Source organism: Chiloscyllium plagiosum, unplaced genomic scaffold (assembly GCF_037043375.1).
Source record: "Chiloscyllium plagiosum isolate Xiang-an unplaced genomic scaffold, Cpla_swu_hap1 HiC_scaffold_1, whole genome shotgun sequence".
In the NCBI taxonomy this organism is placed as follows: Eukaryota; Metazoa; Chordata; class Chondrichthyes; order Orectolobiformes; family Hemiscylliidae; genus Chiloscyllium; species Chiloscyllium plagiosum.
In genome coordinates this window covers 30,464,379-30,490,738 of record NW_028270139.1, presented here as the reverse complement: position 1 = coordinate 30,490,738, position 26,360 = coordinate 30,464,379, and the positions used below count along the sequence as shown (strand labels likewise).

At 42.2% G+C, this 26,360-nt stretch overlaps 1 protein-coding gene and 1 non-coding gene across 3 annotated transcripts in view; one reads left to right on the top strand and one right to left on the bottom strand.

Moving 5' to 3' along the window:
* LOC122553132 (synaptopodin-2-like) overlaps positions 1-26,360 on the bottom strand; it is a 139,740-nt gene that overhangs the window by 35,395 nt on the left and 77,985 nt on the right. The window contains exons 3-5 of one of the 2 annotated variants that reach the window (XM_087985776.1): positions 15,790-16,622; positions 12,536-14,056; positions 11,874-12,055 (exon numbers count right to left, since the gene is read on the bottom strand). In XM_087985776.1, the coding sequence (XP_087841902.1) occupies positions 11,874-12,055; positions 12,536-14,056; positions 15,790-16,622 (2,536 nt within the window). Of the gene's footprint in view, positions 1-11,873; positions 14,057-15,789; positions 16,623-26,360 lie in introns of both variants that reach the window. The other variant, XM_043696698.2, reaches the window with a different exon arrangement.
* On the top strand, positions 11,138-11,198 carry LOC122556018 (U7 small nuclear RNA). The gene has a single exon (XR_006313435.1). It is a non-coding gene; the product is annotated as a U7 small nuclear RNA (small nuclear RNA).

The window sequence follows — 26,360 nt, the reverse complement described above, 5'->3', positions numbered from 1 at the left end:
CTAGTATCTCTTTCTGAAAACACTGTGAATATACTGATACCCCAAGGACTGCTGTGGTTTATCATCACCTTCCCAAGGACAATTTGGAACATGCAATAAATGGAGATATAGCCAGCAATACCCAGAACTTATGAATTTTTTTTTAAATCACAAATTGACAAATTCTTAAGATAATGTACCAATGTCAAGAAGACATGATGGAAATTAGACAAATCTTAACAAAATTTACAGTCTAATACAGCCTCAAGTAGACTGCTTTACCTGATTTAGAAAATGGATATGAAATACTCCCCAAGCCTGATCACACTCAAAATATTCTGAGAAAGGAAAATGTTTCCTTGAACCTTTTACACATTGTGAAGGTATGAAAGTGAGAAGAAGACAAGCTATGATTGCCATTGCAAGCTGCAAGTAGACTCTAATAATTTAAACCTTTCCTCTCAAAGTTTAAAACATTTACATAATAGAAAAGTGAAACTAGATTTGTTACAAGTGAAAATTATTTTCTGTCACATTTATTTTTGATACATAAAATAATTTTTTACTCACTCTTAAATCTGCATGGTTTCCTGAATTGGTTAGAGCCAGCTTCAAAGGCAGGTCGCCATGTTTGTTCAATTCTGTTCTTGAGACAAGTTCATACTCAATAGTTGAATTAAGGATTTGCTGCCACCAATTGGTAGTGCATGTGTACTAACCATGAGGGTGTAGAGTGCCACTGCAGATTACTAAATTCATTTGATTATCTAGTTTAGTCAAAGAAAGATTTCTGACATTTTATATAAAAATTCTTACATATGCTGATATTTCCCATCTGCCCTTTGTCCTTCCCATGTAGGAGAAAGTGAGGTCTGCAGATGCTGGAGATCAGAGCTGGAAATGTGTTGCTGGAAAAGCGCAGCAGGTCAGGCAGCATCCAGGGAACAGGAGAATCGACGTTTCGGGCATAAGCCCTTCTTCAGGAATGAGGAAAGTAACTTTCCTCATTCCTGAAGAAGGGCTTATGCCCGAAACGTCGATTCTCCTGTTCTCTGGATGCTGCCTGACCTGCTGCGCTTTTCCAGCAACACATTTCTAGCTCCTTCCCATGTAGTTTCAATTGACCAGGTTCATCAATAAAATTTCACTAATTCTGTTGGACTATGGGCCAGTATGAAAGAGGTTGCATTTACAATGGGGTGAAAGTGTTAATGCTGGTTCTTGCCTCACTTTGAAATTAAATGTTATGCTATGGGAAAGTACTCTCCTTGACATTCAAACTTGAATTCATAATATTCAAAACTGGAAACAATTCCAGACTCAAGGATGATACAGAGCCAAGATTAACGGCTAAGAATTGTGAGGAAATGTCAACATACATTTTTATAAAAGAAGGATTTTTAAAAAATATAATGTCAGAAGTTTTTCTATTGCAAGCTTTTTTAGACCTGAAAATGTGCAATGAAACAGGATTAATTAAATTAAAGTAAGGGAGCCTCAAGACAACGATGATGGTAACATTACAGGATTTCATAGTTTAAAGGGGAAGTGTGGATCCAAGCTTTATGTCTTAAGTTCAAATAAAAGCAACTTTGAGTATATGAAAACTGAGTTGGCTAAAGTTAACTGGGTATGTAGGTTAAAAGGTAGGTTATTAGGAAATAGTGGAATACATTTAAGAAGATATTTTTTAACTCTTGCACAAAGATATATTCTACCATATTCCAATACTGAAAATATTAATGATAAGCCAGGAGCTTGAAACCAAGAAAGAATAACCAAAAATAAATAAGGAGGGAGAAGTTAGAGTGTGATAGAGAGAAAGCTAGGAATATAAAAGCAAATAGTGAGAGGTTCTACAAGTTATTATACAGGAAAACAGTGACTAAAGCGAACATTAATTACTTCGATGGTGAAACTTCAGAATTGATGATGGCAAACAAGGAAATGTTGAAAAGGTATTTTGTGTCTGTCTTCACTGGTGAAAACACAAAACAGATCCGAACAATATTTGAAAATCATGAAGTAAAAGGGAGAGAGGAACTTAAAATAATGATTAGCACTACAGAAAAGGTATTGTAAAACTGTTAGAACTTGAACACCTCAGGCATTAAAGGATGATGGTGCCCATCCCAGGTTCTTAAAAAAGAAAATGGCTGCTGAAAGGGGATGCCTTCATTATGAATTTCTACAATTCCCTCGATGCCGGAAAGGTCCCACTAGATTTACGTGTCACCAATACAAACTCTCTATTCAAAAAAAGGAAACAGAAAGCAAAAATCTAAAGACTGTTAATCTAAACTTTGGCATAAAGAAAATGCTATGAACTGTTACTAAGGAAAGAACAGCAAGTCACTTAGAAAATCATAATACAAACTGGCAGAGTTAACATAGTTTTGTGGAAATAAAAATCATATTTGTCTAATTTGTTTTAGTTGTTTGAGGAAGCAACAAGCAAGATGGATAAAGGGAAACCTGTAAATGTGATGTGCATGGAAAAGTCACTCAATATGGTCCATCAAATGTTAAATAAGAACTAGGAGCAGGTGTAGTCAATTCAGCTCCTTGAGCCTGCTCCACCATTCAGTACAATCATGGCAGAAGTCATTTCCACCTCAACTCCACTTTGCTGCCCACTTCTCGTAATCCTTCAACCCATTATTAATTAACAATCTGTCTATCTCCTCCTTATATTTACTCAATGTTCCACTATCTGCTACATTCTGGGGCAATGAATGCACAGATTCATGACCTTTGAAAAAAAAAATCCTCATCTCTGTTTTAAATTTGCCACTTATTCGAAAACAATGACCTCTCATTCCAGATCACTGCAAAGGAGGAAACATCCAATCTATATCTACTCTGTCAATCCCCTTTAGCAACTTACATACCTCAGTCTTCTAAACGCTAGCAAGTGTCGGCCTGAACTGCTCAGCCTCTCCTCATAACATAAATGTTTCATCTCTGGAATTAATCGAGTGAACCTTCTCTGAAATGCCTCCAATGTAACAATATCATCCATCAAGTAATGGGACCAGATGCTGTCTCATCACTGCCTTGCACATTTGCAACATCATTTCCCTATTTTACATGCAGCAATAAATGTCAAAATTCTATTTGCCCAGTTTATCACCAGTTGTACCAACATGCTTTCTTGCTGTGATTCATGCACGAGGACACCAGATAATTTCTCACCAAAACACTCATGTTTGTCTTCATTTAGACAATAAGTTTCCTTTTCATTTTTCCAATCAGAATCGATAACCTTCTATCCACATTTAATTACATCTGACAAATCTTGGCCAATTCACCTAATCTATTCATATTTATTCATAAATTTCTTACTTATTCATTGTTTGTTTTGCTTCTACCTATTTTTTAGTATCACCTGAACATTTGGCTGTCAAATATTCTATCCCTGCATCCAAATCATCAATATAGATTGTAAATATTTGGGGCCCAAAGACCCTACTAATTGCCAATCAGAAAAAGATGAATTTATTGTGACTCTGCATACTGTTAGTTAACCAATCCTCTATCCAAGCTAATAAGTTAAACATAACATTATAAGCTAACCTTTTGCATTGCATCTTATCAAATGCCTCTGAAAGTCCAGATATTCTGCATTTACAGTAGCACTATTATTCACTTTGGTTGATATATCTTTGAACCACTCTAGCAAAGTAGTCAAACACAGTTTTCTCTTCATAAAACCATACTGACTCTGATGAATTGCGTTTTGCCTTTTCAAATGTCGTGTTATTATTCCCTTAATAATGTATTCCAACAGTTTCTTGTTGACAGACATTAAACTGACTGGTCAATAGTTTCCTACTTCTTATCACCCTGTTTGTTTTTGGATATGGATGCTATATCAGCATTTTACCATACCACAGGAGCATTTTTATGATTTGGAGAATTTTGGAATATTATATTTAATGCAACTACTATTTCTGTTGCTACCTTAGGATGCAGACCACCAGGCCCTGGCAATGCGTCCACCTTTAATCCCAATTTTTTTTTAGATTAGATTACAGTGTGGAAACAGGCCCTTTGGCCCAACAAGTCCACACCGACCCGCCGAAGCGCAACCCACCCATACCCCTACGTTTACCCCTCACCTAACACTACGGGGAATTTAGCATGGCCAATTCACCTGACCTGCACATCTTTGGACTGTGGGAGAAAACCGGAGCACCCAGAGGAAACCCACGCAGACACGGGGAGAACGTGCAAACTCCACACAGTCAGTCGTCTGAGGTGGGAATTGAACCCGGGTCTCTGGCGCTGTGAGGCAGCAGTGCCAACCAGTACTTTTTGCTCAGTACTTTTTCCCAAGTCATAGTGATTGTTATGTTTTTCCTTTTCTGTAACCTCTGCATTAAGTGATTCTACTGGGATGGTTTCAGTGTCCTCCACCATGAAAACTTAAGGAAAATAGTGTCTCTGTCATTTCTGTGTTTCTCATTATTAACTCCCCATTCACGTTCTCGAAGGGAACAACATTCACTTTTGTAACTTTATTTTTCATATAGAAGTTTTGCTATTCATTTTCATATTTTGCAAACTTTTTCTTTCATGATTTACTATTGCCCTTTTCGTTACTCTTTTAATAAACTTTTGTTGGTCTTTTAGAAGTTTCTCAATCCTCCAGGCTGCCACTGACCTTCGCAATATGGTATGCTTTAGTTTTTGCCTTTGTTATCTTTTACTTTCTTGCTGAGCAATTGATTTTTGCCCCCTTCCAATATTTCTTCGTCTCTTGAACATATTTTAGATAGTTGGAATTGAATATCTCCATACATGTCTGCTACTATTTTACAAAACAAGAGTTCATGATGTAGGTGGAAACATATTAGCATCATTAGAGTCATAGAGATGTACAGCATGGAAACAGACTCTTCGGTCCAACCCTTCCACACTGACCAGATATCCCAACCCAATCTAGTCCCACCTGCCAGCATCTGGCCCATATCCCTCCAAACCCTTCCTATTCATATACCCATCCAAATGCCTCTTAAATGTTGCAATTGTTCCAGCCTCCATCACTTCCTCTCGCAGCTCATTCCATTCACGTACCACCCTCTGTGTCAAAAAGGTGACCCTTAGGTCTCTTATATATCTTTCCCCTCTCACCCTAAAGCTATGCCCTCTAGTTCTGGACTCCCCCACCCCAGGGAAAAGAATCTCTCTATTTACCCTATCCATACCCCTCATAATTTTGTAAACCTCGATAAGGCCACCCCTCAGCTTCCGACACTCTAGGGAAAACAGCCCCAGCTTGTTCAGCCTCTCCCTATAGCTCAAATCTTCGAACCTTGGCAACATCCTTGTAAATCTTTTCTGAACCCTTTCAAGTTTCACATCTTTCCGATAAGAAGGAGACCAGAATTGAATGCAATATTCCAACAGTGGCCTAACCAATGTCCTGTACAGCTGCAACATGATCTCCCAACTCCTGTACTCAATACTCTGACCAATAAAAGAAACCATACCAAATGCCTTCTTCACTATCCTATCTACCTGTGACTCCACTTTCAAGGAGCTATGAACCTGCCCTCCAAGGTCTCTTTGTTCAGCAACACTCCCTAGGACCTTACCATTAAGTGTATACGTCCTGCTAAGATTTGCTTTCACAAAATGCAGCACCTCGCATTTATCTGAATTAAACTCAATCTGCCACTTCTCAGCCCATTGGCCCATCTGGTCAAGATCCTGTTGTAATCTGAGGTAACCCTCTTTGTGGTTCATTACACCTCCAATTTTGGTGTCATCTGCAAACTTACTGTACCTCTTATGCTCGTATCCAAATCATTTATGTAAATGACAAAAAGTAGAGTACCCAGCACCGATCCTTGTGTCACTGCACTCGTCACAGGCCGATGACTGGTTGACTAACAGGAAACAGAGTAGAGACAAATGGGTTATTTTAAAGTTAGCAAACTATAAGCAATGCAGTGCCACATAGATCAGTGCGAAAGCCTCAACTATTTATGATCTGTATTAATAATTTAGAGGAAGGGTCTAAATGTATGATACCTAAATTTACTGATGACACAAGAGAAATGGAAAACTAACTTGTCAAGAGGACATAAAGAACCGATAAATGGATTTAGGTAGGTTAAATGAGTGGGCAAATGTTTGCCAGATGGTGTATAATGTGGGAAATTGTGAACATGTCCACTTTGGTAAGAAAAATAAGAAAGCAGTATGTTATTATAATTGGTGACAGACTCCAGAATCCGGAACTGGGTGTCCTTGCATATGAGTCACATTAGGTTTGCATGCAGTTAAAGTAACTGATTAGGAGGATAAGTGGAATATTGATGTTTATTGCAAGGAAATGGAGTTTAGAAGTCAGAAAGTGTTGCTATAATTGTACGTGGCCTGAGTGAGACCACATCTGGAGACCTGTATATGGTTTTAGTCTCCTTAGTTAAGAATAAATAAAGTTGCATTAAAATCTGTTCAGAGTAGGTTCAACTGACTGATTCCTCGAATGAAAGGATTATTTTATGAGGAAAGTTAAACTGGTTCAGCCCATACCATATTGAGAAGAATGTGAGATGTTTTTATTAAAACATGTAAAATCCGGAGGGGGCTTGGCAGGTGTTTGCTGAGACTAAGTTTCCCCTTGAGAGGACTATTCCATCTCCAGGTGGTTCTTCTATAACACGAGGGTTGCATTCTTGTGCAACTCTATATTATAGAAAAATCATGCTTTAGAAACAGTGCATAAAATGTTGGTAATGTAATCGCATTTCAACCAACATACGTTTTAACCAGTTTGTGCTTTAGAAACAGCGTCCCCAATTTGTCAATCGCGTTAACAAAACACACATTATAGCAAAATGACCTGGATTACATATCTTCAAAGACTGAACTTTTTTTTTACTCAGTAATTACTTTGTATCTAAAAATTTTTAGTTCATCAATTGATTGTGGGAAATGCCAAGGGTCAGTTTATGAGTGTTATGAGAGGAAAGACCCTCAGAAATGGCAATTAAACCATCAAGCAAAATATACAAAAGGCTTTGAACAAATGTCAGTGTGAAGACTGGTAACTACTTAACATGAAATTCCTTGTCAGATCTCTATCATTAATGTAGTGTTTTTTTCCCCTGCTCAATTTCTCATCAATTATATTCCTTCACAAAGTTATATGGGCATAGGGAGAAGATTTATGCTCCTATTGAAAGCAAAAGCCGTCAGGTACTGTCTGCACAGGCTATTTTGGTAAATTATGGTAATTCCAATTTTTTGACGTTTTAAGTTTAGTAATAACTGCGTATCGTACGAGTTGAATACTATTGAAGAAAATTGAGGGGTTAAAGTTCATTGGAGAAAAACAAGGATACAACTCGGACAAATCTTCTACTTTTCCTCCCTGCTTTAAGTTTATGTCCTTGAGTATCACTGGGAATATTCTTCAAAATATTACTTAATGATTAATGATTAGAAATACTCAATTGACAAATAGTGTAAAATTGGTGATAGTGAGTTAGCAAACAGTCTTACATAGCTCCTGGTTTTCATTAATTTAAAAGGAATTAATCAAAAGGGCTACAAAATGGACTGCTAATCTTCCGACCCCAATTTTATACAATCACAAAGTCCAAATTACCCCCAGTGATTAACCGTTTTTAATTGAATTTTGTGGAAACAAGGCCATCGTATTCCAATGCATAGGCTCACATTGTAAGTTACATTGCAAGTCACAGTTTACATTTAAAATGAAAATCCATAAAGTATTTCCCCATTGGTAAACACATGAAACTTAAGTAAATGTAACATGATAACCTTTGAAATATTGAGATATTCAATATAATGTGTCCCGAGAGTGCCTCTAGTTTCAGAATAATCCTGGTATTATAGAGTTCATGTTACTCATTGGATGAATGTCACAGCAGCATGCAACACATCATAACTGAATAGGTGTTTCAGATCTGTTTAAGTATCACAACATTCTGTTTTATTTAACATGAATAGGCATAGGGGTATTCAGTGGAAGGAAACAGACATCAGATGGTTCAGAAGGAGCAAGATGCTGTAGATCAGAGTTGAATATGGTGCTGGAAAAGCACAGCAGGCCAGGCAGTATCCAAGGAATAGGAGAATCGTGTTTTGGGCACAAGCTCGAAACCTCGATTCTCCTGCTCCTCCGATGCTGCCTGACCTGCTGTGCCTTTCCAGCACTACACTTCAAACATCAGATGGTTTAGAATATAACTCAAAACTAGACTCCAAGATGCAGAATTGAAAGCAAAAAGTAAAATATGAGGGAAATGAAATAAGAAAATGAAGTAGAATCACAAGAGATAGAAAATAGTCCATAAAGCTGTACTGAGTAAATTGAACAAATTGTTACAGGACAATTTATCTGAAAGCACTATCCTGATAAATCACTTCACAATTCATCATGTTCTATGTGTTTTTTTAACAATGCCTGGAAATTCTGATATAAACCATACAACAAAATATACAAATGTAGATGCGAAGATTAGTAACTCCTTAGAATGAAAATTCCTTTTCAGATCTCTGTCATTAATGTAGTAATTCCTTTCCTGCCCGGTTTCTTGTCAATTATATTACTTCACAAAGGTATATGGGCTTGGGAAAGAGATTTATGATCCCATTGAAAGCAAAGCCATCAGGTTCTGTCAGCACAAGCTATTTTGGTGTGTTCTGCTTTAACTGCAGCTGACAGTGCTTTCTAACTCAGTAAAGGCCAAGGACCAAACATGCAGCTTTTCTGGTCCTTATTCTGCCTGAACAGCAGGGATAGGTAAGAAGATGCTGTGAAGACAAACGAGCATAGCTATTCTCCTTTTATAAAATGTACCATTTTAGAAAAAAAGTGAGGGATATACTTCAATTTGTACATTTTAACATGTACATTTTAAATTGATATTTAATCTTATTAGCCCCCGATTTCAGGATAGGAAGAACAAAAATAAGGGTTGTGCTTCACTGAAATCATATTAATCAACCCAGCTGTATGGATGAGTGTCTTTTGCCTTGATGCTTAGTAAATCAGCCTTTCAGCCTCAATAAAATATACTTCATACTGTTCTTAGCAAACAAAACCAGGTTTTTTTTTAGATTAGATTACTTACAGTGTGGAAACAGGCCCTTCGGCCCAACAAGTCCACACCAACCCGCCGAAGCGCACCTACCCAGACCCATTCCCCTACATTTACCCTTGCACCTAACACTACAGGCAATTTAGCATGGCCAATTCACCTAACCTGCACATTGTGGGAGGAAACTGGAGCACCCGGAGGAAACCCACGCAGACTCGGGGAGAATGTGCAAACTCCACACAGTCAGTCACCTGAGGTGGGAATTGAACCCGGGTCTCTGGCGCTGTGAGGCAGCAGTGCTAACCACTGTGCCACCGTGCTGCCCATGGTAGACAGCAACAGGATAAACTCAACTAACTGTTGCCGTACTGTGTTCTAATGTCATATCGATCATACTGCTTAATTCACTTAGAAAAATAATTAAAATAAAGCATTCAATGCATTATTTTCAAAAGCCAAAAGGAAAATTGTTCTTGAAAAGTTTACATGAGAAAATCATGCAGATTTTTCTTTCATTCTGTCTGATATATTTAATACCAGGAAATCACAGTGAATATAAGTGCTGTGAAAGACTCTCTTGAATACTTAATAAGTAGCTGTTAAATAGTTGATCTAAAATCTTTTCAAATAATACAAGTATATAATGATCTATTTTGTTGGAAAATGTTAAGATGAGATGTGGTTAATTACTCTTCTTTTTGGGATTTGTTTAGTCATTTTTAAATAGTTCCTTTTTTTATTTCTCTACACACAGTTATCTGTTGTTAAAAGTCACTCAACACAATTTTTTGACTGACTTTGACAGGACCCAGCTGTCACCTACTATCATTATCTGGCTCTGCTGCCAATTCACTATTAGGGGAGCATGTTGTCAGACTGATAGGATGTGCTGCAGCAGGCAAAGGCTCTACCGGTTTACAATTCCTATTGCAGTCTCTACATCAGCCTTGGGTTTATTTATAAAATTCTGTTTAGAGATCATAATGTTGACCTGGCACTTGCTGCTATTGCATATTTGCTTCCTGTAACACTCTGTTCTTGCATAAAACCAAAGCTTATTTCACAAGGGGAAAGAATAGAATTGAAAGTAAATAAGTTTGTAAACTCAAAGCAGGGACTTTAATAGTACAGAGAAGAAGAATACAGCAAGTACATGACAGGAAGAAATTACAATGAGAAAATAAAGACAGCCAGAAGTTGTAGAGGCTATCAGTAACATCCAATGTCAAGAAAAGTTTGTGTAACTAATTAAATTTGTACATTTTTTATGGAATCAAAGCCAAAATGTGTAATGCCTTTCCTTAGCAGAAGGAAGGGTAGAACAAAATTTGGGTTACTTTTTAGTTGAATGATACTGTAACCTTTTGTTCAAAAGTTGCAATAGGCAGCAGAAGTGAAACAGCTAAAATACAACAAATAAGATAGTAAAAACATATTAAAACCACAAAAATGTCTTAGAACAGAAAAAGCAAAGTGAATTAATTAACCTAGTAAAGACTTGCATTTATGTAGTGTCTTTCATAATCTCAGGGCATCGCAGAACACTTTACAGCCAATAAAGAACTTCTGAATTGCAGTCACTGTTGTAATCTAGAAAGCACAACAGCCGTAATGCACACAGGAAGTTCCCACCAGCAGCAGTGGTAACGAATAAGTAATCTATTTTAATGATGGTTATTGATGGATAAATATTAGCTAGGACGTCTGTATAATTCCCCTGCTCTTCTACAAAATGCTATCAAGTGATATCTGAAATTGACTTCAGGTGGCAGATGAGGCCTCAGTTTGGTACTTCATTCAAAAAGGACACCTCCAACTATGCAGCACTGTGTTATTACTGGTCTTGCCCTACATCATCAGTGTAGGTTTTTGTGGCTCTTGAGGGATTTTCTGACTGTGAGGTAACAGTATTAACCACTTAACCACAACTGATGTGTTAAAGCACTGTTGACAGTGGTAAGACATACTTTATATGTTATCCTAATCTTCAGATTTATATTAGGCAGAACATGTTGAACCCTTACACACTGTGCATTTACTTGACAATAATTGCATCTGAAATTGGTTTTCTGGCTCTGATTTATATCCCCTTTGGTATTTGTCTAGCAGGTTCCTGCTGATGCAGTGGGAGCCCCAATGTTTGAAGAGACAGAAGACAGAAGCCTTGTACTTATATCTCATCATCAAACAATGCCTTCTTTGCCAGATTCCTTTTTTCCCTAATGAACAAGGGAAACATGACTTGTAAGTTCAACAACATATCGAAAGTAAAAAGTTCCTGCATCAGAATTGATTCACATTTTCCATTGGATTGTAGTCAAAGTACTTTAACTCCTATACAATCTTCTCTAGTTATCCTTTATCTTGAGTTGGTGAGAACCTGAATATTTTCATTGAGTTAGCACAGATTTACCCAAGACCTATTGTGAGGAAACTTAATACAGTCATCAATCTCTTATGTCATATTTTTCGAGGCAATATACTTCTGGAATTATTAGTATTGTTCTGCTCACCTCCTCTCTTCCAAGTAACTTTTTATATAAAAAGAGGTGAGTAGAGATGACTTATGCTCTATTTAAAAGAAAGGAAGTACATTTAAATGGTTGATGGTTCAGACTCCCAAAACAGTAGGAATTTCAATAAAGATTATTAAAAGATCTACTGGAGAGGGGTGTAGAAAATAGTGTACTTTTAAACTGCTAATAATTCCAGTTCTACATCATAGCAAAATTAAATATAAAGAGCACAAGCAAAAAATATTGCTGTCTTTCATTAATTACATTATTCCACAATGGTAGAGGGTTTCCACACCTGTGCTGTAACGCCCACTTTCTTTGCTGAAAACTTTGGTCTTGGTGCCATGGCAACCGACAAAGCACTTGATTCTTGCTTTGGATATGATGCATAACTTGGGGGTAGAAAGGCATTCTTTCCAGAAGAATAGATATGCTCCTCATCAGCAGAAGCTGTATTAGCTTGATTGAAAGATGGTCCTGTTGACACAGATGAGACACTCTTAGAAATAGGATATGTAGCATTAACTGGTTGAAGTGGAACAGGATCAGACTTTATAGACTGCTTAGAAAGTGATGAGCTTGTGGACAGAGGTGTCTTAGCATCAGAAGTGGATGAAAAAGTGAACAAAGATGAATTAAGCTGATATGGTTGATGCTTCATGACATCCAAAGCATTGAGAGGTTTTTTAGTGCCTTTACCTTTGGCACCTTTATTTGGCTTAGATGAAGATGCAGATTGTGCTTGTGCTTTCAAAATGCCAGGAGGATAAGATGGAGAATGAATAGGATTGTAAGCCAAAGGGGGAGGTGCTCTTATGTTAGATGAATACTTCCAAGATGCTGGCATGGAAGGGGTGGGGGATGATGACCGTGCTTGTCTGGCTTTGACTGTTGATGAATCTACTACATATTTCTCCATGCGGGATTGTCTCCTTGCAAATAACTGTGCTCCTTTACCTTTCAAAGCTGGCATCTCATAGGCTGGACCCATACCTCCAGCAGGTGCAGAATTTGCTATGGGAGTTGTGGGTGGCATTTTTGAAGGATATGAATGTGTTGATGTTACTGATTGGGGTCCAGTTGAAGATACAAACTGGTTGGCAGAACCTTGGGACTGGTACCATGTATTAACAGGTTGAACTGAATGCAATTTTACAGGCATCTGCTTAGCGCTCTTAGAAGAATGGACTGGAGTTTGAGCACTGGTGACTTCTGTAGGTGATAACGGTGGTAATGTTGGGTTTGGCTCAGTAGGAGGGCTCTTAACAAATGGCTTTGGTGCAACTGGAGGTGGTTTCTTCTGCTTTACTGCTGGTGTCTGTAAAAAATTTGATGCTTCTGCACCTAAACTAAGATAATCTTCTTCAGGTCCTGACTCAAAACCTCCACCAGGCTGATCTACTCCTCTACGTCGGTCTGTCTTACCTTTGACCATTGACAGGAGTTCTGGATTTGGAGCTACCTTAGGACGGTCAACAAATGTAAACATGGGCTTTGTAGTGTTCCGTTTTCTTGCATCTTGTAAAATGCCAGTTTTTATTGCTGGTACACAGATTCTCTCATCTCTGGAGGCTATCTGCTCTCCTGCAATTCCCATTGGTGACCATTTGGCTGGTTGAGCCACGGATGCCAAAGGAGGAGATGCAATGCGATGAATATTGTCAGGTGGTGGACTAATGGAAGAATAGGGTGGGGGGGGAGGTACATTTGACAAGGAATTCGCCACATTTCTTGTAGGAGAGAAGGGAGCTGCAGCTCGATTTTGCACACCAGGAAATGGTATCGCTGTTCTGTTCATTGCACCTGCTCTATTGGTTTCAGCAGACTTTGAGTTCTGGATCACCATTTCAGATCTCCCTTTCCCTCCTTGTACATTTTCAGTTCCATGCAACTTACTTACATCAATATAATTTTCAGTGGCGTGATTTTGTATTGTGTTTGATGAATCATATAAACTGCTTTTTGTTGTTTGGTAAAGATTTTCAGTCTCTACAGTGTGAGTGGAGGCAGCTTCATTCGCTCCTGTTCTCCTCATTTCCTCTTGCTCAGCTGTGAATTGATCAATCCTTTGCTTCCTCTTGGCAAACAACAACGCACCTTTGCCCTTGCTCTCTGGTAATCTCTGCATTTCGTCTTCTGTCTTCTCTTTCTTTTCAACTTCCACTAAGCCTGTGTCCCAGTCAAATGTCACAACCTGAGCTGAGTTGACATCAGCACAAAAGTCCTCGTCAAGATCTGAGTCGCTGGTTGGTACCAGAGCGAATTCTATGGAGTCTTCTTGATCGTCGTCAGGATCAAACTCCCCAGTGCCGTAGCTGACTAAAGTATACTTTTTTGCCCTCTGGCGACGCTTCTTAAACATTAATGCCCCCTTGGAGCTGGGGGTAGGAGTTGCTGTCAGGAGCAAGGCAATGCTTTTACACTTTGACTTGGCTTCTTTAACCTGTTTTTCTGACAGACTTTCACTCCGTCGAATTTCTGTAGGGAGCACATCAAACTCAAGATTTTAAAAAATGCACACAATATGTCAATAGATCTTTTATTCAATATCATTACTGAAAACTTAAAATTGTAAGTGAAACAGACAATTTCTAGATAATAATCTACTTACTTAAGATAAATTCATAAGAATATGTTTGAGTAAACTCATCAACATGAATAGTTCTTCCCCTGAATTGAAAATAGTGTTTTCAAATTATACTACAACATTATAAAAATGTGCTTACTTTTAAAGATTTTACAGAAATGCAATAAAAATATGTGCTATAATTTTTTTTAAATGTAAGTACTTTATACACTTATATACATATTTGAGCATTTTTTTTCTCTTGTGGGTGTAATAATGTTTGAAAAGGAATAAGCATTTAAAACTGGCAATAGATTTATATTGTATGAATTCATATAAATGTTTTTAAATCTGTATTTTTAAACTTTAAAAATCATACAACACCAGGTTATAGTCCAACAGATTTATTTGGAAGCATTAGCTTTCGGAGCGCTGGACCTTCATTTAAACATTATGGCCTGCATAAAAGTATTTACTTTTAAAGCACAGACAATAGATAACTACATATATAGGAGTGACTTTACAGAGTTAATTATATAAATAACCACAGTTGATTCAAACATATTGGTATTAGTTATAAATTGTATAAGGTACCACAATATAATAGAACGTATATAATTAAGTGTTCCCATTTGTATTCAAAGGAAATACTTATAAGGGAAGCACTTGTTTTTAAAATTATCCACAATAAAATATTTGAATTTAGCATTTAGCAGTCATACTTGATATAACTCAGTTCTAAAAGTACTTTCAACTGATATTGTACACTAGGGAAATTATAATATTTAGCAAGTATTGAAATTGGACGGCTTATGCTTTCACTTGCTGCGCTTGCATTCAAATAAAATGCATAAAATCTCTAAAATGATTCTGTTATTTCAGTAACCCACGTAATATTTAGATCCCTTGAATTTTTAAAGAGGAACCCCGGGTCAAGTTGCAAATAATTCGTGGTCATCAGCGTTAACTCTTTAACCATTGCACAGAAGCCTGAATAGTTTACCAAGTCTTAATCAGAATTACTTCAAGGTCTCCAAAATTCTTAAACTCAAACATTCACAAGAAAAGTGGAATAATTAATTACCAGATTCAAAGCAATGTCAAATGTGTAATATACTTTGATTACCTATCCCATGTGCTTATTATCCAATGAGTTTTAGCTGTTTTACTGAATGGCCAATATAAAGTAGTTGCAAAGTAAATTAATCGTTCAAATGTAAATTAATTCTTATATCATCTATGTACCCTTGCAGCAGGCAACACTGAAAACACAATTTAATAAACAGTTAACAACATTCAACCCAAACTGATTTAGGTAAAAAAAATCTTGATATGCTTACAGTATGAAAGGTTGACCACCCGAATACAAGACAGGCAAGGTTCTGAGTTCACTTTCTACTGGAGCAAAGATTTGCCATTTCAGGGGATCAGATAACTCCCAGAATTACAACTGCTTGTGTCCGTCAAACTCAGTTCTGCAAGCATCATCAGTCTGCAACCTTTTAGCTCGAATCTGTTGCTATTTAATGCTACAAGTAACACGTTAGTACGCTGTCTCCTTGGATCTGTTATATCCTTACCGACAAATAAAACTAACAGCATACCATTTCCTTTTGCGTAAATTAACAAGAGCAGTTGTACTCACTGGCTTGCCTAGCTCGGTGTTTGTGTGTTCTTATAGAATCCTTCCCAGAGCGTGTCCCTTCTGATCCGGGCTCTGTTCCCTCTGATGAAATCCCAACCAAGAAAGGAGGGTTGCTACGTGTTTTTGACTGTCCGTCTTCAGCCAACGAGTCAGCACATGCACTACCTACTTCAGACGTGGAGGCTTCCCTTCCACTATGCTCTCTATCCGAGGAATCCAAAGACAGCTCCACCCGAGACTGATATGAATCTGCTTCTGTTCCTTGCAGCTCACTTTCGACCAGCTTGACCTTTTTGTCACTCCTGTTCTGGTGTGATATAGTAGTCGAGGCAGTCTGGGTTGTAACATTTCCATTAGTTTCTGATGCTGCTGATTCAGTTTTCTGGATACTCTCATACAGTGTGGTTGGCTCTCTGGCTGCAGAAGGGATTTTTTCAGCCCCAATGACGGTAATAGCAGTTGTCTCTGGATCACCAAGCTTTCCTTGAGTCAGGGACAACTGGAGCTCCACCATGGCCATATGTTGGGCACCTCTCTTCTCCTTCCATTTAGGGTCCTGCCGGGATTCTCCAGAAGTGGCACATTCTTTCAAAAGCAAGCTAGAGACATTCTGTCTCTGGTTTCCTTCTTTCTTGCCCATAACATCTGTGTCACTCTCTGTCTCCCCATAGTAAGCCTCATCCTGAGACTCAGAGATGTAAAGTTCAAAAGGAAGGCCATGCTTGCAAGATGTTTTACTGTCACTAACTTGCATCCTGCTTTCAACTGTTTCATGCCTCTTTGTTCCTTCATAATCTTCATATTCTGGCTGATCAGCTTTCTCACTGATAGGCCTGAAAGAAATGCAAATCAAAACCCAAAATAATTAGAACATAGAACATTACAGCACAGTACAGGCCCTTCGGCCCTCGATGTTGCGCCGACCTGTCATACCAATCTGAAGCCCATCTAACCTACACTATTCCATGTACGTCCATATGCTTGTCCAATGACGACTTAAATGAACTTAAAGGTGGCGAATCTACGACCGTTGCAGGCAAAGTATTCCATACCCTTACTACTCTCTGAGTAAAGAAACTACCTCTGACGTCTGTCCTATATCTATCACATTAATTAGAGTTTAGTATTCTCAATGTCACTGTATCCATTCATCAGGCATCTCAGTCTAGATTTCTTGCATTTATTTTACGATTGCCATCTGCTGCACCTAAGTTCCTATGAAATAGATCGAACGGTGAAAATGTGGAGTTCACAATGTGTAATTAACCTGCAGGTATGCAATGTAATGGGGAATCAAACCAACACACTGCTGCTTGATAAATTAAAAGATTTCTGCATTTACTGTTGCCTATAGAGCGCAGGATCCAATTTCACAACTTACTGGCAATACACAGATCTAAATTGTTTTTTTTTGAATGGAAGGTATATTGCTGTTGGAGCAGGTATTAGAAGTAATGGTTGAGAGAACGCTGCCAGGGAAACTCTGACAAGAGAAAGCAGGAGCCAAGGTTTTTAAGATAACGTCACTAAGTTCTGGGTGAAAGAAATGGAAAGTAGGAGAGATGTTCTCCAACTGCCGGCTGTGTGATCACAAATTCAAAAGTGGTGGGAGCAGATAGCCCTGAGATCAATGTCAGGAGTAAGCAGTGGATGCGGTATAACTAGAAGTTCAATGATCTGACATAAGTGGTCAAAATCAATGAATACATTTTCAAATGCCATATTGGTCTAACCAACCTCAGATACTACTCAAATTAGCATATTCTCATTCTTATCACTCACTTTTTTTAAGATAGATTCCCTACAGTGTGGAACCTTTGGCCCAACCAGTCCACACCAACCCTCTGAAGAGTATCCCACCTCCCCCCCCCCCCCGACTAATGCATCTAGCACAATTGGCAATTTAGCATGGCCAATTCACCTAACCTGCACAACTTTGGACTGTGGGAGGAAACCGGAGCACCCGGAGGAAACCCGCGCAGACACGGGGAGAATGTGCAAACTCCACACAGACGGTCGCCCGAGATTTGAATCGAACCCGGGTCCCTGGTGCCATGAGGCAGCAGTGCTAACCACTGAGCCACTGTGCCACTCAATCAGGACTCAAAATAGCTGGAAGGGGTCAAATGAATCTGCTTACAGTACCTGAACCCCACTGATCATTGTGGCTATGGCCAAAAGTGGGGCTATAAACTCTGGTGGTCTTAGAATCCTCATACCTAACCCTTATTCTCATATAACGCTTTCCCTTCACCTCACACGCTCTTCTGACTTGCTGAAGATTGAATAATCATTCTTGGTTTCTCCCAACCTCCCCTCACCATAATCCTCCCCTCTTCCAATTTTCTCTTCACATTCTCAAGAAATAAAAAACTGCCCAGTTGGTGCAAGAACACCGGGGAAGAGAAGGATGATCAAGACATAGTACTGTCACTCAATTATCAGATACTGATTTCTCCATAATGTGGCAAATGGATTAGATGGGGAATCTTCCCATGAGGAACCTTCAGCAAGGGATCAAGGGGAGCTCAGGTGTCAGCCCAATGGAGGATGAAGGAGCATAAACGTTCTGCTGCAAAGGACTCAAATTAACACTTTAATAGGATAATCTAAAAATTGCAAATGGATTTTTTTATTCTCTCGTGGGAGGTGGCCAGCATCTGTTTTTGTTTATTTCAAAAATATACTTTAATAATAAAATAATTTGATGGTCTGCACAGTTGGTCGTGCCATACATACGTAAACATTTGCATACAGAGATCAGAATTTATCGTTCATATATACAGGTCTGTATGTTTATCGATCATATAACCATATATTCAGCTGAGGCATCAGCAGAGCCCAAATGACTGCGTGGGCCCCCTGTTCTTCTTTAGGCAGGCAGACGTTACACGGTGGTCTTTCCCCACCGCGCCATGGCAGCAGCTGCCCCAAGCTTCAGCGCATCCCTCAACACGTAGTCCTGGACCTTGGAATGTGCCAGTCTGCAACACTCAGTCGGGGTCAACTCCTTCAGGTGGAAGATCAACAGGTTTCGGACCGCCCAGAGAGCGTCCTTCACCGAGTTGATGATCCTCCAGGCACAGTTGATGTTTGTCTCGGTGTGCGTCCCGGGGAACAGGCCGTAGAGCACAGAGTCCCGCGTCACGGCGCTGCTCGGGACGAACCTCGACAAACACTACTGCATTCATCTCCAGACTTCTTCTAAATAGGCACATTCCAGAAGGAGGTGTGTGACAGTCTCGTCCCCCCCGCAGCCGCTTCGAGGGCAGCGTGCGGTGCGGCTGAGAGTCCGGGCGTGCATAAAGGATCTCACAGGCAGAGCCCTTCTCACCACCAGCCAAGCCATGTCTTGGTGCTTGTTGGAAAGTTCTGGCGATGAGGCATTCTGCCAAATGGCTTTGACAGTCTGCTCAGGGAACCGCTCGATAGGATCCGCCCTCTCCTTTTCCCGAAGGGTCTCAAGGACACTACGTGCTGACCACTTCCTGATGGACTTGTGGTCAAAGGTGTTTTTCTTCATAACTTTCTCCACGAAGGACAGGTGATACGGAACGGTCCAACTACTCGGAGTGTCCGTGGCAGCGAGGCCAGGCCCATCCTTCGCAACACCGGGGACAGGTAGAACCTCAGTACGTAGTGACACTTGGTGTTTGCGTACCGGGGATCCACGCACAGCTTGATGCAGCCACACACAAAGGTTGCCATCAGGGTGAGGGTGGCATTGGGTGTATTTTTTCCCCCATTGCCCAGATATTTATACATCAAGTCCCTTCGGACCCAGTCCATCTTTGACCTCAATATAAACTGGAAGATGGCCCGGGTGACTGCAGCGGCACAGGTTCTGGGAATAGGCCAGACCTGTGCCACGTATAACAGCAATGACAGTGCCTCACACCTGATGACCAGGTTTTTTCCCGCGATGGAGAGCGACCGTAGCTTCCATCTGCCCAGTTTCTGCCTCACTTTGCTGATACGCTCCTCCCAAGACTTGGCGCACGCCCCAGCCCCTCCGAACCAAATACCCAGCACCTTCAGGTGGTCGGTCCTGACGGTGAAGGGGATCGAGGATTGGTCTGCCCAGTTCCCGAAGAGCATGACCTCGCTCTTGCCTCAGTTTACCTTGGCCCCTGAGGCCCGTTCGAACGGGTCACATATGCACACGAGCCTGTGCACGGACAGCGGATCTGAGCAGAAAACGGCGACGTCATCCATGTACAGGGAGGCCTTAACCTGCAGGCCCCCGCTGCCAGGAATAGTCACCCCTCTCAGGCTCGCATCCTTCCTGATGGACTCAGTAAACAGCTCTGTGCAGCACACAAACAAGGCTGGAGAGAGAGGGCAGCCCTGCCTGACTCCAGATCTGACTGGGAAGCTATCTGATTCCCACCCGTTGATTGAGACTGCACTGACAATGCTGGTGTAGAGCAGTCTGATCCAATTGCAGATTCCCTCCCCAAAGCCCATTTTGGAGAGAACATCTCTCATATACCTGTGTGATATCCTGTCAAAGGCTTTCTCCTGGTCCAGGCTGATCAGGCAGGGGTCCAACCCTCTGTCCTGCACGTTGGCGATTGTATCCCTGAGGAGTGCGAGACTCTCAGCGATCTTCCTGCCCAGCACAGTACAGGTTTGGTGAGGGTGAATCACCAACCCGAGAGCAGACCTGACCCGGTTGGCAATAACCTTTGACAGAATTTTGTAATCTGCATTCAACAGTGAGATTGGTCTCCAATTTCTGATTTCCTCCCTCTCCCCCTTCCGCTTGTAGATAAGGGTGATGATGCCTTTCCTCATGGATTCGCTCATGGTACCTGCCCGAAGCATACTGACATACACCTCCAGCAGGTCCTGGCCAATCAAGTCCCACAGAGCGGAATAGAGCTCGACCGGTAAGCCGTCACTTCGGGAGTTTTATTCGTTTCGAAGGACTCGAGGCCCTTGGTCAGCTCGTCCAGAGATAGCGGCTGGTCCAGCCTCTCGCGTGTTCTGTCGTCTAAGACCTCCGTGATAGAGGACAGGAACGACTGGGAGGCCGCTCTGTCGGTTGGCTTCGTGTCATACAGACTGGCATAGAAGGATTTACTGATCCTCATGACATCAGCCTGAGATGACGTTATCGAGCCATCTTCTTCCTTCAGGCTGCTGAGTGTGGAGCTCCCTTTGTGCACCTTCTGGAAGAAGAAACTTGAGCACGTCTCGTCCTGCTCCACCGAGCAGACCCTGGACCGGAAGATTATCTTGGAGGCCTCCGAAGCAAAGAGCGAGGCTTGCTGGCCCTTCACCTCCTGGAGGTCCTCCGTGACATCGACCCCCATCATCTGCAGCAGGAGCAAGTTCTGCATACTTTCCTGGAGCTGGGACAGTTTTCCCCGCCTCTCGCCTCCTGAACACCTTTGAGGATGAAGAACCTCTTGATGTTCCCTTTTACTGTTTCCCACTAGTCCGCTGGGAACTCAAAGAGGGGCTTCACGGTTCTCCAACCTGCGTAGTCCCTCTTGAGCTCCTCAATGTTTCCCGGGGTCAACAGCTTAGTGTCCAGCTTCCACGTTCCCTTACCAGCCCGCTGCCCGTCCTGTAGGTGACAGTCGGCCAGCAGGAGGCAGTGGTCAGAGAAGAACACTGGCTTGACATCGGCGGATCTGACCGAGAGCGTTCGGGACACTAACAGGTAATCTATCCATGAGCGGACAGACCCGTTTGCCAGTGACCAGGTGTATCTACGCTGCACTCCGTCTGCAGGGGTGCTGAAGACATCGTGCAGCTTGGCATCTTTTATCGTGTCCATCAGGGCTCTGGACGTGGCGTCCAGTTTACTGTCCCCCCAGCCAAATCGTCCATCGGCATCAATGATAGTCTCCGGCCAGAATGACCGGCCTGGACGTAGCCAGCAACAGTGGAAGCTGCTGCAGGACGGCCAACCGTTCACTCTTACCCACTGGGGCGTACACATTAATCAGTCTCAGGGGAGCATTCCTGTACATGACGTCGGCGACGAGGAGGCGCCCGCCCACCACCTCCTTAACCTCGGAGATGGTGAAGTTGCCTCCTCTCAACAAGATACCCAGGCCGGAGGCGCGGCTATCGTTGCCCCCCGACCAAACTGACGGCCCATGGGCCCACAAGCTCGACCATCTCCTGTAGCTGCTGAGGTGCGGTATCCCACACTCCTGCAGAAACAGGACGTCGGCTTTAACGTTGGCCAGGAAGGCCATTATAGAAACACATCGCGTAGCCGATTTGATGCTACGCACATTGATGCTGGCAATTTTTATCCCCATTTTAACAGTTACGAGGTTACCAGTGTCCATTTGCTGCTGGTCTTGCCTCTCTGGGGTAGCTGTGTGCATCCCCGTGGTGACGGCAAACTGCTGGACCCTCCCAGGGCTGAGGTAGCTGTCCCACTCCACGCTGGGGCCATTTCCCCACTCTGGTGTCTTCGGATCGGGCCCAGGGTCCGCACAGTCCGGTTCTCTGTCCGTCAGCCGGGCTGTCACAGGACCGCTGCTCCCAGTTACCTGGAGCTGTGGGCCGGTGGGTACCTCTTGATTCTCACCGGTTGGGGGGAGGTCTTTACCCATCTCCTCAGAGAGATCGTCTTTTCCTGTTTGGGCGGTGCTGCCCTCCTTTTTCCCCACGGCGCTCTGTCTCTTCCTCTGGTGACAACCCTCCTTGCACCCATCCTCACCATCGGAAGAGCTGCCTGTATCCTCGTCACGTAGGTGTCGTTTGCCCCTTTCGCTGGGTGGCTTTGGGAGGTTTCCTCTTCCTGCTTTTGACAGTAATCCAATCCTCTGCCTCCTTTGTTCCCTCCCCTTCCATTTCCTCCATCTGTCTTGAAGGAGCTTGGATCGGCTGCTGCATCTCCCCGCTGTCTGCCGTCTGCTCCGTTACAGCCCGCCCTTCCTTCTGGGTGCCTCCAGACACCGTTCCCATGCTGGTTTGTGGTAACTTAATGGTCTTAGGCGGTCCACGGCTCGTGTTGCCACCTCCGGCCGTCTGTGCATAGGTGGTGGCCCCTCATCTTGGGCAGGCCTTGTACATGTGGCCTGCCTCTCCGCACAGATTACAGTTCTTGGCCTCTTTACATTCCTTGGTCGGGTGGCCTTCCTGCTTGCAGTTTCGACAGATGGTCACCTTACAATCCGCCGCCATGTGGCCTGACCTCCCGCAGGTTCGGCACACTTTCGGCTGCCCTGCGTATGTCAGGTAATCTCTGCTTCCTCCGATGGCAAAGCTGGAGGGTGGGTGGAGGATGTTCCCACTGGCATCGACCCTCAGGGTTACCCTGACCTGTCGTTTGCTGGTCCAGATCCCGAAAGGATTGACCACATCGATACTCTCTCCCTCAACCTGGATGTATCTTCTCAGGAAGGTCAGGACATCTGGATTGTTACAACCATGTCGGGACATGGGGGTTGTACATCTGGATTGTTACAACCCGACTCCTCTGCGCAGGAAGCACACACAACGGGACCGCCGACAAGATGGAGAACAGAGGTTCCCCTTCCTTATCCTTGAAGATCTTCAGGAGCTGCTCGCAATTCTTCACGCTCCTGAAGGTCACATCGAAATAGCCTGCCCCTGGGAAATCCTGCAGGCAGTACACATCCGCTGCTTCGAACCCGCAACACTGCAGCAAAACCTTCTTCACAAACACCGTCCGATCGACCAGTGTGCACTCCTCCACCTTCTTCACAGTCACCCGATCCCTAGTTACCCTTGAGAAACTGGTGGTGAGCTTCCTTCTTGTCCTGCTGCAGTTTTGTGCTGTAGGTAGACCTGTTATGGAGGGTGGGAGAGAATATACGCAACAAAATGCCTCGTGCATTGGCTACCCTCCCAAAAGGCTGTGATCAATGCCAGACAATAAAAGTGCACAGTTACATCCATTCCAGCAGGGAAGTGATGATGAACTCCATTTACGCTCTTGTAGATCCAATCATTGTATAGCATCTGAAAGACAATGTTGCAGCTTCTCTTGCAGCCTATAAGCAGCAACTACCCAATGTAGGAAGATATGATTTCAGGAAGAAATTCAGGGACTCCACATTTGTCCTTGCACTCCTTTACTCCTCCAATGTCATGAGTGTTGTTTATCAGCCAGCTATCTCAGTCTTCTGACACACACCCAGATACTACAGTTGATTGTTTTGATGCCAGAATTACTCCATATCAATAGTTTTTTGCCAACTCCATTGCAGCTTTGGAGTTAGCACTGCATAGAGACACCAGGGCAGGAAAGGGAACATGGAAAACAAATATTAAGGAATGCACAGGGACATTCTGTTGAATTATATATGCAATATGGTATGATCTTATTTATAAACATCATTTGGAATATTGAATTTGTTGTTTTAATTATAATAACATGACAAACAAATATTGTGATGGTCACTGTTTGATTTGAAACAGTGGTGAATGGGGAGTTTGAGTTTTAGACAATGGTGCTGAAATAGACTCAGGACAGAAAGAGCTTGTCTAAGTTCCAACCTCCCTTCCTCCCCCTCGATTTGCCTTCCTTCTCATGTTTTAGATTAGATTAGATTACAGTGTGGAAACAGGCCCTTCGGCCCAACAAGTCCACACCGACCCGCCGAAGCGAAACCCACCCATACCCCTACATTTACCCCTTACCTAACACTACGGGCAATTTAGCATGGCCAATTCACCTGACCCTGCACATCTTTTGGACTGTGGGAGGAAACCGGAGCACCCGGAGGAAACCCACGCAGACACGGGGAGAACGTGCAAACTCCACACAGTCAGTCGCCTGAGTCGGGAATTGAACCCGGGTCTCAGGCGCTGTGAGGCAGCAGTGCTAACCACTGTGCCACCGTGCCGCCATGTTCTGTTTGCTCAGGTGTTCATTGGTTAGCTGGTGGCAAGATGACACAGCATGCAGCATGAATCTTGGTGATCTCTTTACTGAGCAATGTATGGTTCCTCCACAGCTGTCCACAGAAAGGAAATATTGCTTTAGCATGCTGAGGGGCTGTTCTAACATTTAGGATGACAACACAGTTTTCATTTCATGCACACTGTGCACATGTACAGTGCACCAGAGCTGTACCATCAATTGATTATCCTTGTTGCCTGTTAGCCTTCCTTTTGATTTGCAAAATGGCACAAATGCAGGTGGTACAGTTTTTTGTAGCAGAATTAAGGCATCATGAGTTATCTATTGCTGGCTTTGACCTTCAGGATGCTGTCTATGGTCGTACACCAGCTGAATGTTGAAGATGTGGAATTTCTTTCCCTCCAGCACAGGACACAATCAGTAAACGGTACCCATTAAGTAACAGCTAGCTGCCAATGGTATCCTGCATTATGGAGAAATCTACAGGCCTCCAAAAGCCACATGCTCATTCTCCCTGCATACACTGCTCACATTGGACTGAATCGTGTTAATTTGAGACTAACTACAGAGGTGCGCCTGAAAGTGGGAGTTATATCCACTTGGGTCAGGTTAGATTTTCTCACACAGTTACATTCTTCTCAGTTCATTGCAGATGCACACGTGGGTAAAACCTCATGTTCTATAAGCAAATGAGCAGGAAGTCTGTCCCCTACCAGGACCTTCCAGGTTCCAACTTCCTAGCAATGTATTTAAGAGACACCCAGGCAGCACTTCACTTTTCCAGGCTCATCTTCCTCAACCACTGTAGAAATGGCTGGGGAGGTAACGGCCTAATAGTCTTATCACTGGACTGCTAATCCAGAGACCCACAGAGAATCTGGGTTCTAATTCTGCTGTGGCAGATGGTGAAATTTGAATTCATCATAATCTGGAAATAAGTGTCTTGTGATGACTGTGAATCCATTGTTGATTTTTGGAAAAACCCATCTGGTTCACTAATGTCTTTAAGGAAGGAAACTACCATCCTTACCTGGTCTAACCTACACATAACTCCATACCCACAGCAATACTATTGACTTTTAACTGCCCTCTGGAGATGGGCAATAAATGCTGACCAAGCCAGCAACACCCTCATCCTACAAGTTAATATATAAAAAAAAAACTAAAATGTCAGGGATTGGGTAAAAGACAGTGCCACTGTTTAATGACACTTCCTTAGAAGTTCACCCTGAAGGTGTCAAGGAAGATCTTTTCCCAAGGAATGATAAAAGAGACTATCCTGACTAATAATGGCAGAGGTGGCTATGGAGGTCAGTGCCTGTGGATAGCTCCCATACACAAAAAGGTGCATAATAACCTTGCTAGGGTATGTACCACTGACTACTCAATGCTTAATTTCCTTCAGAGATAGCATTGTAAGCTTGTCAATGCACTGGATTGTGATTCACAAAATCGGGTGCCAGTCAACTCCACCAGAAGCCTCATGTGTAATCAATACCTGTCACACCTTTACAGTTACTTCTTTGTCCTTCTCCACCACAATGGTGTTGCCTCTCATACATTTGCCAGAATTCACAGTTAAAACATTAAAGAACTACAACACTCAGCAGTTCATGCACCACTAGCTCACTAACCTTTTGTCATGCCTTCTAAATGTGCACATCTGACAGCTTTTCACCACAGCTTTGAATGGGATAAGGATACAACCACA